The sequence below is a fragment of the Thalassophryne amazonica genome, chromosome 23 (genome assembly GCF_902500255.1).
Source record: "Thalassophryne amazonica chromosome 23, fThaAma1.1, whole genome shotgun sequence".
Lineage (NCBI taxonomy): Eukaryota > Metazoa > Chordata > Actinopteri > Batrachoidiformes > Batrachoididae > Thalassophryne > Thalassophryne amazonica.
The window spans coordinates 34,739,226-34,754,561 of record NC_047125.1 but is presented as its reverse complement, the minus strand read 5'-3'; the positions used below and the strand labels follow the sequence as shown (position 1 = coordinate 34,754,561).

General features: G+C 43.6%; 1 protein-coding gene and 1 pseudogene across 1 annotated transcript; both read left to right on the top strand.

The window, feature by feature from the left end:
- The first annotated feature begins 15 nt into the window (after nt 1-15).
- Nucleotides 16-3,293, top strand: trappc1 (trafficking protein particle complex 1). Its single transcript, XM_034164446.1, has 5 exons — nt 16-49; nt 2,315-2,413; nt 2,668-2,738; nt 2,825-2,963; nt 3,069-3,293. Exons 2-5 carry the CDS (start codon nt 2,315-2,317, stop codon nt 3,195-3,197), a joined length of 438 nt encoding a protein of 145 aa, XP_034020337.1. The 5' UTR covers nt 16-49; the 3' UTR covers nt 3,198-3,293.
- Nucleotides 3,294-3,404: 111 nt separating this feature from the next.
- The window catches only part of LOC117504955, a 27,164-nt pseudogene continuing 15,232 nt past the window's right edge, over nt 3,405-15,336 (top strand).

Sequence of the window (15,336 nt, the reverse complement as noted above, 5' to 3'; positions counted from 1 at the left end):
CAGACGCCTCTGCAAGCAGCGGGGTCCTAAAGTCCGGAACCAAGCAAAGGTAAACAGAAACACGCTCACAAATTCTTTGATTAAACTCACGTTTGCATTCTCATTTTCACTCATTTGTTTTGTAAGTAATTGTTTAAATGTGTGTTTAATGAGGTTTAGCCTGGCTTGTGGTCTTTCTATGTGGAGTTTGTATGTTTCTCCGCGTGTTTGCTCCAAAACATGAAGGTTTGAGGCGGATTAACTTTAACGTGTGAATGTGTTTGTTTTTCTGTTGTCGTGGGTGAACCCCAACAAACAAACAAACAAACAAACAAACAAACAAGCTGCTGTTTGTTTGTTTGTGAACAGCCTGTAATCCCCCATTTTCCATATGTCATTATGAAATTTTTACAGAAGATTCATATCCTGATAGGCAAAAACTGATCAAATTTGCAAGGTCATGGATCAAAAGGCAAAGTCAGGAAAAACCTTGGAAAAGTAGAAAAAATCTGTATCTTTAACATTGAGCGAATTTTCAAAAATTCACTATTCTGTCAAAAAAGATCAAATGTCTTTTATATATGAGGGTGTTATATAGGATGGTATCCTTTATCCACGGAAACGTTTTGATCCAGATTACAGATTTTGTGGCCATTTAAATTTAACATAGAAAAGCCCATTTATTGTATATTTTGCATGATATCTTAATCAAATGTGTCTCGATCACTCTCATCTTTGAACTATAACCTGACAAAGTTTGATAAGGAACTGATCCAGATTGTGGATTCTGTGGACTTTTTTATTATTATTATTTTAGATACAATACACTTTATTGTCCCCAAGGGGAAATTTGTCTTGAACTTTAAATGCTTTGCAAACATTTCTGTCTGGAAAAAATCAATAAATACAACAAACAGTACACTGCTTGCATGCCTATGGAAAATTCACCAGCACGAGAATTTGAAAAGCCCATTTGGTGTACATTTTGTGTTATATCTCAGTCAAAAGTGCCTCAGTCACTCTCATTTTTCTGTTTATGGATTTACCCACACCACCAAAATTTGATGGAGGTTACAATTTTGTGCCTGTTTGTCTGTGTTACGGTTATCAGTTGGAAACAAGTGCCTAAAACAATGACAAATTGTGCATAGCAAAGATAACCAATGTTGTGTGAAAATGACCTGAAAAAGAATTCAGAAACCAAAAAATTGGGGGGAAAAAAATCTGACAACACCAGAAAAAAAAAAAAACTTAAGTGCATGAAGTAAATACATCCTCCTGACATTTAATCACATCTAATTTAGTTTATGAAAAGTCATTTCTAACAGGATTTTGACCTTGAAATTTTTTCCAAGGTAAAAATTTGTGGAATTGAAAACCAGCATTGGTGGAGGTTTGGGCTCTATGAGTGTGGTGCTCTCGTTTAATATTTGTGTCGTTATGTTTTTGGTTAAATGACTACACCACCAGACTCCTTTTGAATATATCATAAATATTTTCTCATTTTGCCCAAACGTCTTTGCTGTTTGTGGAGATTCTCAGTCCTCCAGATCATGATGTCAGAGTAGGTGGAGCCAGGTCAAGTTTTTTTTTTTTTTTTTTTTAGTTCATTCTGCACTGGTGAACTCGGGGGGGGCGTGAGGAATGTAGGACATACAGTGTCATCAGCGACAGCTAGCCACGATACAACGTTGTCGTTAGTGAAAAAAATGAACGCTGGCCAAAAAAGTCGCAGATCTGTGCTAGATCTGATGAGATGAAGCTGACTTGCTGCAGTTTTGTTTGTTGTCAAAACAGTGAGTCCCAGGCTTTGTTCATATCTTCATTACTTTAAGTGTCATGCTAATGCTGCATTCAAGGCAACTCAGAAACTCAAATTGAGTATATGTCTACTTGTAGTCTGGGCTGACAGCATCAGTTATTTTGGACATGTTTGAAAAGGTGTTAAAGCTGCAGCTTGACTAATATATAAAAAGGAACCTTGCAGGTGAGAACATCAGGTCACTTTGGGAGACTACAGGTCACTGTACTTGTTTCTTTGTTTCTTCTGGATTCTTGTGCTCTCCACTGTAAGAGCTTGAATGACACTTCATCATGTTGTCTCACTTTGAAGCACCTCCAGGGGACCTCATGTTTATCCCATGTTAATCAAGGATGAAGTGTGACCTTTGTGATGTCATAAGGCATCTTTTTGTAAAAGGAAAATCTTCTCCTTGACTCCAAAACAATCTGGTCACAAAGTCTTGTTTACCTCTGTCTCATTTTTTTTTAAATATGACATAAGCTCCACCCACCTCTGTCAGTTGACTGATGTCATCAACACCTGTGTGTCCAGATGACGGTCCATAACCTGTACATATTTGACCGTAACGGAAGCTGCCTGTACTACAACGAGTGGAACCGTAAGAAACAGGCGGGGATCTCCAAAGACGAGGTGAGAGAACAAACACTTCGCCTGCGTCCACTCAGTTGGTGCAGATTTGTTTTAATACGACTTTTGTGATTTCATGTGTTTGTTGGTTCACGTTAATATCTGCAACGTTGTATGACTGTGTGTAGAATTTACGTGCTCTGCACAACGTTTAGGAAAGGAATGGATCATTTTGGATTTGTGGAACATGTTTAAAGTTGGGATCTGGACTTATGTTTGAATTCTGAGACACGCCCACATGTTTGTGTCTCCGGCAGGAGTTCAAGCTGATGTACGGGATGCTGTTTTCCATTCGATCCTTCGTCAGTAAGATGTCTCCTCTGGACATGTATCCTCTAAGACACGTCACCTGTCTCTCTGTCTTTGCCTGTTTATCCACCTGTCTGTGATCCTTAGCAGCCTGTCTGTCTTCAGGAAGGACGGTTTCTTGTCCTTCCAGACCAGCAAGTATCGACTTCATTACTACGAGACGCCCAGTGGACTCAAGTTCATCATGAACACAGACCTGTCTGTGTCCAACGCCAGAGACACACTCCAGCACATATACAGCAACGTAAGTGTCTGAGTGGCTGCGAGACGCACAGAGGGACTTTATAAAACGTAGATTTACTCTTTGTTTTGTGTGTGTTTGTCTGGGTGTGTGTTTGTGTGTCTGCAGCTTTACGTGGAGTACATCGTGAAGAATCCCGTGGTCATGCTCGGACAGAGTTTGGACAGCGAGCTGTTCGGCAGCCGCTTGGACTCTTTCATCCGCGCGCTGCCGTACTACAGCCCGCGAGCTGCTTGAGGCCTTTGTTCTGGTCTTTAATGTCTTCATCTGTGTTTTGTTTTCTGCTCTCATTATTGTGGAATTAAAGTGGTCTGAAAGTCCATCCAAGTCCAACCTGTTTCAGTTTTAATGTTGAAAATCTGATTGTAACCTGAACGTTACAGAGGTACCCAGAGGAAAGCTACAGCGCCCTCTGCTGACGGCACATTAACTCCTTTATTGTCGTATGTCAGAAGTGAGTCCTGTCCAGGTTCTGGGGACTGTTGGTTCTGGTGCTGGTCCCTGTATTCTGTAGGATGGCTTCCTCTGGACAGGACTCCAGTCCATCACAGGTTTCTTATCTCAAACAAGACTAGTACCCATGTACAGCTGGGCGGACTGGGACCATACAGTCAGAGAGTCAAACCCAAATCTACACATTGGTCCAACTCGAAACCCGCTGAGCTTCCTGCTTTGCCATTCCTCAGCATTTAACCTGTTTTTGTCTAGTGAGACACAGTCCAGGGTCCAACTCCAGTGGTAGAGACACCGCCTTGCTCGGTGGCAGAGGAAACCTGCAGACTCAGGAGGGACAAACTCCACAAGAAAGGAAGTGGCTGTTAGTGGAATTGAACCCCAGACCTTCTTGTTCCAAGCTGTTCTACCACAAGTTTGAAGGCAGAACATAATGATCATCAAATCTGATCCCAATAAAGTTTCCATTTCAGATGGGGCAACAACACCTCAAGCGTGATTTCAGGAACCTGAACTAGACAGGGGACTGGATCTTAACAGCAGCCTTAGACCAAAAACAGGCATTTCCTGTCACTGTACCAGTCAAAGTCCATTCACGGACTGTTCCACAGGTGGAGAGGTGTGCTGTAGCCCATGGGATGGTAGTCTTGGGTCTGAGGTTTTAGAGGTTCCCCCTGCAGTCTGTCTGGTGAATGTTCTCTGAACTCGGAGCTGTGGGACGGTGCAGAAGATCAGCGTTGGGAAAACCAGCAGCTGATATTGGATGGAACGGAGACCTGATGACCACTGTGGACCCCCATCCTGAGAGCGAGCTCGGAGTCAACCACACGGTGAGGGCTGGTTAGTGCTAACGGAGACTAATCCCCAGTTAGCACCCCTGCAGACTCAAGTCCTGGTTTTTGTTAACAGTTACAAACTAACTCTTTTAATTCAACAGATGGATTAATGGAAAAAAGCAGATTCTCGCCTGAATGAATTTGGTTAATATGACCCTGATGTGGGATCCTGAGCTGATCCGGGATCCTGAGTTGAACAGGTGAGGTGTCACTTCAGATGATGAGATGTTGTGGATGGACTTTTAATGATGCTCATATTATTACAGGGTGTCTTTAAATAAAACTGAAACATGATAAACACCAACTCAAAGACCATATTTACTTTAGGCCCCAGCTGTGGTCTTGGTCACCACAGCTGGGGCATCATAAAGAAATTCATGCATCTTTCCAGTTGCCTGTTGCTGTGATGTAACGATGCCGCCCTCATGGTGGCGGTAAAGAGTTTCTTTCTCTGTGTTATAATTGTAGAGTTTTGCTGCATTGTTGTTCCGATCTGGCAGAAAGTAAAAATAAGGTCTGGAAAGCAGAGTGTGATCACCTGGACTGGACCCACAACAGGTTCGCAGAACTGTGGGAAAGGATCATTCTCAAGAAGATTCAGTCCCAGTGAACCAGAACCTTCTGGTTTCACACTGACAAAATCAGTAGACCACATTAAAACAAGTACAAATAGATTGAGAAACTGCTCTTAGAGCTTTGAATGGCACTGGAACCAAACAGCCAGGTCACATGACACACTTGAAACGAGTGCAGTATTTGATAATGTGCAATATCCACTGCCACTGCAGTATCAGTTTTGTACATACTTTTCTCTTTTTTATGTGTAATCTCTTTTTTGCTTCTACCTATAATTAATTTTATTATTATTTTGTGTTCTGGGCTGGAGCTCTGCGTGGGGCTAATTTCTCCAGCTCCTGCCTGCCATTGCTGAATTTTGGCCCATTACCGTTCACACCTGCAACATGTGTCTTATACTCCCGCCTGTTCTCACGATGTGCCTTTTCAGTCCCGCCCGCACCTGCGAAATGCTGAGAACATATATCCGTACAATAATTGAGATACATTCATTTTGTGTCTCCTCCTGTCTCGTAGGAGAAAACATGTCATTTAGGTTTATTAATAAAGAGATTCATGTGGTTTTGTTTGGATTCCCTGGCCTGTATGTCTTTTGACACACTGGTCAGGAACAGCGCTACATTTGGTTGTTTTCATTTAGTTTAAAAAACATTTCATGTAATAGTTCAGTAACTGAACTTCTGCACTGTGACACAGAGAGACTCACTGCTCTGTGTCTCTCTGTGTCACTCCTGTTAATGTCTTCAGCTCCTGTTATGTTATTTAAGTTGAAATTAGCATGTAAACACACATACTTTACACTATTCTCCTTTGTTGACTGAGACAGCCTGTTGCTTCCCTTCCTGCAGTGTTTTTTTTTTTTTAACCGCTCGCTCCCACCAAAGCGTTCCTTTACTCTGGACACACCTTTTTCATTCTGTTAAGTTTTCTGTTTATTTTTCTTCTCCAGCCCCTTTAATTCTGGGTGTGGTTAACTCAGGTTTATATTTGCACTGAAAGGCTGTGCTGTACTTTTCATTGTACCTCTTACAATGACAATAAGGAACCTGTATCTGTGTGTTTGTACATCACAGCTCTGCGAGTGCTCTTTAAGTCCAGGTGTCAGTGTCGGCGTCCTCCTCTGCAGCTTGCACTGTTTTTGCAGAGTACGGTGGACGGTGTTGTTCTTTGGTCCTCTGGACATCACAGACGGACTCCTGGTGGTCGAGGTGTCACCTGTGCACTCAGTCCTCAGCAGAGCTCTAATGTTGGCTGTGTCTCTGCTGCCTGAGGTCACTCAGAGGACACCTCCCATGTTCACGTGGCTTTGATGTTTTCCCGTTTGGTGTTGAGATGTTACTGATGTAAGTTTAGATCAGTGTAATAAGATCATCTGATGGATTAGAGACAAATACAGCTGGTTCATCTATTTTCTGCTTTTACGTAAGCTTGAAAAAACACTGCAGGCGCTGAGAAAATCCAAACCTGCTGCCACTTCTGTGAGCACGCCCACGCGGAGCCGCGAGCACGCCTGCGCGGAGCCGCTGGCACTGATCCTGCTTCGTGTGGATGGAGAGGCAGACAACAGAAATTGCAGCCGCAGAACAATAAGAATAAATGAAATGACAGAAATTAACTCTGAACCACTTTGACCACAGACATCAGGTCAGTGGGGTCTGATCCAGTCCTCATCAGGAACCCTGTCAGTACCAGTAGTTCCATTAAGGCCCAAATTGACCGGAGGACTGTCGTGTGTGGCTGCTGTCAGTATCTGAGTTGAACACGTCCCTCGCTGAGGCGTCACTGAGCGCCCGCTGAGCAGACCCTGAGGCTGGAGACACCACAGGGTGTTCAGACTGAGACCAAGAGCAGAGACCTGACAACTTCCAGCTCCTTGAAGAAGCAGCACTCCAAGAGCTCTGCTGACAGAATCAACAGTCCAGGACCCACGACCCCTCAGCACCATGTGGATCACATCCCTCCAGAGGCAAAGCCTGCAGTCTCAGCCTGGTCCACGAGATCCAAGGATGAAGATCCAAACAGCTTTTGGACACAAAGACTCTTCGCGGTGTATCGGATCCATAATAAATCCACGTGTTGATTTGGCACAGATTTTACACTGGATCCTGGTCCGTGGGTCTGCAGAGATAATGGGGCCAGTGGGCTTTGAACCCAGGACCTCCACCAGCAGTTAACAGTGTAACATCACATCTTAGAGCGTTTATTTAAATGATTCTGATTTTATATCACTGATTTAAAAATGTGAATTATGTTGACACTTTAATCATTTCAACATCATCACCTAAAAACATGTCTGGGATGATCTCATCGACATTATTAAAGTCATTAATTTATCTTAGCTCCGCCCATTTCACATGATGAATCTTATTTATAAGTAAAATAATAAATATTATTTGAGATATTTTACCACATATTTGACTAGAACATGAACTTGACTGAGTCGTTGATCTGTTGCTGGAAAAACTGATTCTTGGATTAGTCATCTCCTAATTTGAGATTAGGAATAAAATCTGAAAATAGGCACGAGGCCATATCTGTCATCTGTTTGGTCTGACAGGTTTTAATCCTGGACATCCATCACTTAAAAAAGAGAGAAAGAGTCCTGGATCAGGCATATCTGGACCCGGGGTGCTGGATTAAGCCAAAACCACTCACACTGGACAGACGCAGGATGCTGACCGTGTCCAGGTAGGATCAGTTCTTGGTCTTTTTATTTTATATAGGTAAAGATCTCAGGACCAGGATTCTGTCGGGTCCAGAGGTTTCCAATCACACGATCCATAAAGTGTCAGTAAATAAATGTAAAAAATGAACTTTTTATGATTCTGTCCTAATTGAAATGTTTTTGATGACATGCCCCATCCTGAAGGGGGCGTATAAAGAGAGATGAGCTGACTCCTCCCATTATGTCAAACTGTTACCCAGAATGCTGCAGTCATGAACAAAAGGGTCTGAAATTGTTTGTGCAAAAGTTGAAGGGGGAGGAGCTAATGCTCCAAACAATCACCTGCCCCACCCACTTCCAGTTTGTTCATAAATTCTGTCCAGATGTAAAGGCTTATAAAAATCTTGTTTCAGTGGGAACTTTGGAAATGTCAAGAAAATATATTTTCATTAAAACTTTAATCTCAGTTGTGTTTGCAAAATAGTCTTTCTCACTTTTTTATCCAGACATCTCAACATTTGAGATAAAATTATTTTGGTTTCTTCATTTTTCATAAATGGTCACTTAACAGGAAGACATTTGATGAAAATTCAAACAGAAAATGTTCAACATTTTTCTTTTCTTTTTTTTAGTCCTTTTGATATCAGTTTTTTTCTGCTGTGAGACAAAAATGCACTTTTTGATGTTTGATAGTTACATGCTGTTAATCTGTCAAAGTGAATAATTTATTAATAGTGTTTCTAATAATGTTTTTGTCTTTTTATAAAGTTAATACAATTCAACAGATTTAAAAATCTGTAAGCAAAAACTACCCGTTTACACTCAACATGTGGTATAAAAAAAACAAAAACCTTTTAAGGGAGGTGGCTGTCACTTTAAATACAAAGGAGCTGTTGGCTGCCACGCCCCCTCACCCTTTCTGTGGGCACCTCACACATGACACAGACCAGCTTATTGGACAAAAGAAATTTGAAATAAAAAAAAAAAAGCTACATTAGCATTTGTTTGTTTGTAGCCTCTGGGTCGGACATGTTTGAGGGCCGGGTGACTGCAGGCACCGCCGTTGTCCCAACAGCAGCTGGGAGCAAAGGTGGCAAGTTCACAGTGGAGGAGCTGTACTGCTTCAACAAGAAGCCAAAGGCCAAAAGAGGGAATCCTACGAAAACAGACAAAGATGGGAGAAAGAAGGGAGCAAAGGAGAGGGCGGAGTCTCTGCTTGCATCACATATCCTGGAGGCGGCGAGGAAACTGATGGAGCAATGGTGCCTGGAGATCTACCTGAAGGAGTGTGATGTCATCGTGCAACCAAGCAGCATGCCATACCGGTAAGACCAGTGCTACTATAAGAACGCAGTAAAAATAATTAATTTTCATCATAGGTACACTTCAACTTTGAGAGACAAAATGAGAAAAAAAATCCAGGAAATGACATTTTAGGATTTTTTAACAAATTTATTTGTAAATTATGGTGTAAAATAAGTATTTGTCAATAACAAAAGTTCATATCAATACTTTGTAACATAATCTTTGTTGGCAATGACAGAGGTCAAACGTTTCCTGTACGTCTTCACCAGGTTTGCACACACTAGCTGGTATTTTGGTCCATTCCTCCATGCAGATCTCCTCTAGAGCAGTGATGTTTTGGGGCTGTCGCTGGGCAACATGGACTTTCAACTCCCTCACCAAATTTTCTATGGGGTTGAGGTCTGGAGACTGGCTCGGCCTCTCCAGGACCTTTAAATGCTTTTTATGGAGCCACTCCTTCCTTGCCTGAGCGGTGTGTTTAGGATCATTGTCATGCTGGAAGACCCAGCCACGTTGCATCTTCAATGCTGTCACTGATGGACGGAGGTTTTGGCTTAAAATCTCATGATACATGGCCACGTTCATTCTTCCCTTAACATGGATCAGTCATCCTGTCCCCTTTGCAGAAAAACAGCCCCAAAGCATGATGTTTCCACCCCCATGCTTCACAGTAGATATGGTGTTCTTGGGATGCAACTCAGTATTCTTCTTCCTCCAAACACGACGAGTTGAGTTTTTAACCAAAAAGTTCTATTTTGGTTTCATCTGACCACATGATATTCTCCCAATCCTCTTCTGGATCATCCATATGTTCTCTGGCAAACTTCAGACGGGCCTGGACATGTACTGTCTTAAGCAGGGGGACATGCCTGGCACTGCAGGATTTGAGTCCCTCTCTGCGTAGTGTGTAGCCTTTGTTACTTTGGTCCCAGCTCTCTGCAGATCATTCATCAGGTCCCTCCGTGTAGTTCTGGGATTTTTGTTCACTGTTCTCATGATCATTTTGACCCCACAGGATGACATCTTGTGTGGAGCCCCAGATCAAGGGAGATTATCAATGGTCTTGTATGTCTTCAATTTTCTTACAATTGCTCCCACAGTTGATTTATTCACACCAACCTGCTTGACTATTGTAGACTCACTCTTCCCAGCCTGGTGCACATCTACAATGTTCTTCCTGGTGTCCTTCAACAGCTCTTTGGTCTTGGCCGTGGTTGAGTTTGGAGTCTGACTGTTTGAGGCTGTGGACAGGTGTCTTTTATACAGATAATGAGTTCAAACAGGTGCCATTAATACAGGTAACAGTGGAGGACAGAAGAGCTTCTTAAAGAAGAAGTTACAGGTCTGTGAGAGCCAGAAATCTTGCTTGTTTGTGGGTGACTAAATACTTATTTTCCATAATTTACAAATTCCTTAAAAATCCTACAATGTGATTTCCTGGATTTTTTTTTCTCATTTTGTCTCTCATAGTTGAAGTGTAACTATGATGAAAATTACAGACCTCTCTCATCTTCCTAAGTAGGAGAACTTGCACAATCAGGGACTGACTAAATACTTTTTGGCCCCACTGTACCTCCAAAGGCAGTACTGATAATCACAACACAGTAAAAATACCTTCAAATACAGTGCGATACCCATAACGCACTGCTGAATGGTCATGATGGGTGTTTCTAATGGGCTGAGTTTTGATCAGGCTTGTTTTGTTGTCATTTGTTTGACATGAACGTTAAACAGATGGAGTGATTTATTTTCACGCTGATCAGTGTTCGAGCTTCACTCTTCTATATTATAATAGCCAAGTGGTGTGTGTGTGTGTGTGGCTTCAATCACAGAGAAACCGGGGAGAGTTGACATTTGCCGTTTGGTATTTATGTATTTTGGATCAAGGATGAACGCTGCGAAAACAGAAAGTTGATAGAACAAATATTTTTGGAGAAACTACGGATATTAGCTAACAACACTGAACAATGGACGTTTATAATTACATTCTGGACTCATATGCCATTCCAGCAGGGGGCGCTAAATCACCTTTATATTAAAAGTATGGGTGTGATATTTTTTGTACCTATGTTCAATCTAAGTACATAATATAATTGTAAATACGTTAAAAATACATGGATGACACAAGAAGATAACACTTTTTTCCATTGTGGTCCATTTAAAAAATCAAATGACAAAAGACAAATAATAATAATAATAATAATAATAGTGTGTATCTTATAACAAGAACCTAAACAATTTATAAATACATTAAGACAGTAAATTAACATTAAAAGAGTATGTAATTAACGGGAAATAAAATGGCTAAGTTCTTCTACAAACTGTTGAGAAAAATTTCAGCTACCTATTTTATAAACACGACCCAATCTAGAGCCCATGGATCCCCACAGACAATGTGCCAGTTAATTTTTATTTCACATTAAATAAAGTAGACAGTAGAGACATCCAGACTGTGTTCTGAGCCCCTCCTGGACAGTGGGCACCTCAGGACATGTGTTCCCCCTGGCGGCTATTGTTCTTTGTGTCTAGGGTGCGCCTGTTTGTGGGCTTCTTGCAGCTTTGGGGTCTGTGTTTTTCTGTTGAGGTCTTAAGACTCAGAGGGGTCACCCTCTGCTTGGTCCATGCTACAGACACAATTTACTAAACAATCCACCGAATGTGTCAATACCCCCAAAATAAAACCTTTATCCTGCCTAGTTTCCCTGATTATGGACTTCTGTTTGTTAGCTCCTATGATCTTCATGAACATGGCATCACGTGCAGCGACTATAGGACTGCAGCAGAATGAGGTGTAGTTTTGGAGGAACATTGTACTTTGGTTCCTCTGTAATCAGGTCGACGGACGCTCGAGCTCAGGTGGTCCACTAGCTGCAGATACTTCATACTCCTCCTTATTCACCCTCAGTATCTTCACACCCCCATTCTTAGGTCCCTGCACAGTAAAGAATGGCCACGAAGCTGTGTTCCTAATGTTCAGAGTGAGAAGAAACATCAGTAAGTTCAGGTCCCTGGAGGCCTTTAGAGTTGGGTCCCAGAACAACTCCCACATTCTCTTTGGATCATGCAAACCCCTTCACAGCACCCTGGTCTGGATTCTAGTCACATATCATTGGACACCAAGAACATGACCTTTTGGGGAACTTTTTGTGGAAGCACAAACAAGTCTGTGGTCAGAGTTCACACACTGCAGCTCTGCAGGATTGTGAGTTGTAACCACACCTGCGTCAGGTCTGGCAGGGTGACTCTGGATGCCCAAACCAGGATCCAGCAGAGAGAGACAGACAGAGACCAGGATCCTTGCTGTCTCTCTCTCTCTCGCTGTCTCTCTCTCTCGCTGTCTCTCTCTCTCTGTCTCTGTCTGTCTCTCTCTCTCTCTCTCTCTCTCCTCTCTCTCTCTGTCTCTCTCTCTCTGTATCTGTCTCTCTCTCTCTCTCTCCTCTCTCTCTCTCTGTCTCTCTCTCTCTGTATCTGTCTCTGTCTCTCTCTCGCTGTCTCTCTCTCTCTCACTGTCTCTCTCTCTCTCTGTCTCTCTGTCTCTCGCTCTCTGTCTCTGTCTCTCTCTCTCGCTGTCTCTCTCTCTGTCTCTCTCTGTCTCTCTCTCGCTCGTCTCTCTCTCTCTCTCCTGCTCTCCTGGCTCCTGTCTCTGGTCTCCTCACTGTCTCCCTCTCACTGTCTCCCTCTCGCTGTCTCCCTCTCACTGTCTCTCTCTCGCTGTCTCGCTGTCTCTCTCTCGCTGTCTCGCTGTCTCTCTCTCTGTCTCTCTCTCTCTCTGTCTGTCTCTCTGTCTCTCTCTCTCTGTCTCTGTCTCTCTCTCTCTGTCTCTCGCTGTCTCTGTCTCTCTCTCTCTCGCTGTCTCTGTCTCTCTCGCTGTCTCTCTCTCTCGCTGTCTCTCTCGCTGTCTCTCTCTCTCGCTGTCTCTCTCTCTCTCGCTGTCTCTCTCGCTGTCTCTCTCTCTCGCTGTCTCTCTCGCTGTCTCTCTCTCTCTGTCTCTGTCTCTCTCGCTGTCTCTCTCTCTCTCTCGCTGTCTCTCTCTCTTGCTGTCTCTCTCTCGCTGTCTCTCTCTCTCTCTCGCTGTCTGTCTCTCTCTCTCTGTCTCGCTGTCTCTCTCTCGCTGTCTCTCTCTCTCTCTCTCGCTGTCTCGCTGTCTCTCTCATCCTTATGGACCCTCGGTATAGGGTCCATAAGGATGAGGTCAGCTTGTGGTGAAAATCTGACCTGTGACCTTGATCTTCACCGGATTGATGGACATTTGGCTGACCTTGCAAGAGCAAGTCTGGGATCCACCCACATTTGTGTGCTAAAGGTGGTCCAAACAGGATGGAAATGAATGTCCTCAACCTTTCACCCCGTGACAAAATCGACCCCTGAAGGTCGACCTCCACTCCTATTCTTTGGTTTTAAGAAGTCCCTCCCACGTGACCACCTCAGATTGACCGGTGTCACAGACCGAACAGCCCCCCCTAAAAATCAGTCCGCCCTGCCTTCACTGCACATGCGTCATTTCAGAACACAGCAGCTCATCTGAGACGGACTCTCTTCACCCAAAGCGATCAAATGGATTAATATGATTATTAACCATCAGATGACAAAGTAAAACCTCTTAAATCATTCTAAAGTCAGTTTGAAGCAGAAACGATGTGTGGTGTCTTAGTAAATCTGAGGGCGGGGCCTGGTGTGGTGTCTTACTAAATATGAGGGCGGGGCATGGTGTGGTGTCTTAATAAATCTGAGGGCGGGGCATGGTGTGGTGTCTTAATAAATCTGAGGGCGGGGCCTGGTGTTGTGTCTTAATAAATCTGAGGGCGGGGCATGGTGTGGTGTCTTAATAAATCTGAGGGCGGGGCCTGGTGTGGTGTCTTAATAAATCTGAGGGCCGGGCCTGGTGTGATGTCTTAATAAATATGAGGGCGGGGCCTGGTGTGATGTCTTAATAAATATGAGGGCGGGGCCTGGTGTGATGTCTTAATAAATATGAGGGCGGGGCCTGGTGTGATGTCTTAATAAATATGAGGGCGGGGCCTGGTGTTGTGTCTTAATAAATCTGAGGGCGGGGCCTGGTGTGGTGTCTTAATAAATATGAGCGCCGGGCCTGGTGTGATGTCTTAATAAATATGAGGGCGGGGCCTGGTGTGATGTCTTAATAAATATGAGGGCGGGACCTGGTGTGATGTCTTAATAAATCTGAGGGCGGGGCCTGGTGTTGTGTCTTAATAAATCTGAGGGCGGGGCCTGGTGTGGTGTCTTAATAAATCTGAGGGCGGGGCATGGTGTGGTGTCTTAATAAATCTGAGGGCGGGGCCTGGTGTGGTGTCTTAATAAATCTGAGGGCCGGGCCTGGTGTGATGTCTTAATAAATCTGAGGGCCGGGCCTGGTGTGGTGTCTTAATAAATCTGAGGGCGGGGCCTGGTGTGGTGTCTTAATAAATCTGAGGGCGGGGCCTGGTATGATGTCTTAATAAATCTGAGGGCGGGGCCTAGTGTGGTGTCTTAATAAATCTGAGGGCGGGGCCTGGTGTGATGTCTTAATAAATCTGAGGGCGGGGCCTGGTGTGGTGTCTTAATAAATCTGAGGGCGGGGCCTGGTGTGATGTCTTAATAACTCTGAGGGCGGGGCCTGGTGTGATGTCTTAATAACTCTGAGGGCGGGGCCTGGTGTTGTGTCTTAATAACTCTGAGGGCGGGGCCTGGTGTTGTGTCTTAATAAATCTGAGGGCGGGGCCTGGTGTTGTGTCTTAATAAATCTGAGGGCGGGGCCTGGTATGTCTAAATGAATAGAACCAGGTTGCTGAGTTAATCAGTTACCATCACTTACCGTATTAACCAGTGACAGTCCTCTTTAAACCAGATTTGATTTAAATGACTAAAAACAAAAACAGGATCAAACCATTAATACATGAATTTGATTGACCTCTGGTGTGATTAAAAACGTTTTTAAGTTGTTTACAGGGTTATTTTAAAGTAATTAAACCAGTTTTAACATGATAATAAACATGTTGTAATCAAGATCAGGTCTCGTCCATCACCTGACAGAACTCTCCTGGTTCTCGACCCCCGGTCTACTTCTGGTACCTGCACCTGGTCTTCAGTTATGACTTGTTATATTGAAGACCCGACCTCAGGTTAGATGTAATGTTCCTGTTTGAGGTTGTTTGATATATCCTATCTTTGCTGCTGGTAACCCTGAGGAGGTCATTGCTGCCCCCTGATGGCCTGGAGGACATAATGTTGTGTGTTTGATTTGTGTGTCTTCTCAAACTGATGTGTTTTGCAGGAATCTGGGAAAATCTGGACTGAGGGTATCATGTTTAGGACTGGGTGAGTTTTATAACATAAACACACACACAAGTACAAGCTAAACTTAGACAGGTTTTTGTCTTTTTACAGGCACATGGGTGACCTTTGGATCCCAGATCTCTGATGAGGTGTGTGTGTTATATCTTCTTCCAGCTGTTCCCATTAGGGGACGCCACAGCAGATCAGTTGTCTCCATCTCACCCTGTCCTCTGTGTCTTCCCCTGTCTCACCAACCACCTGCATGTCC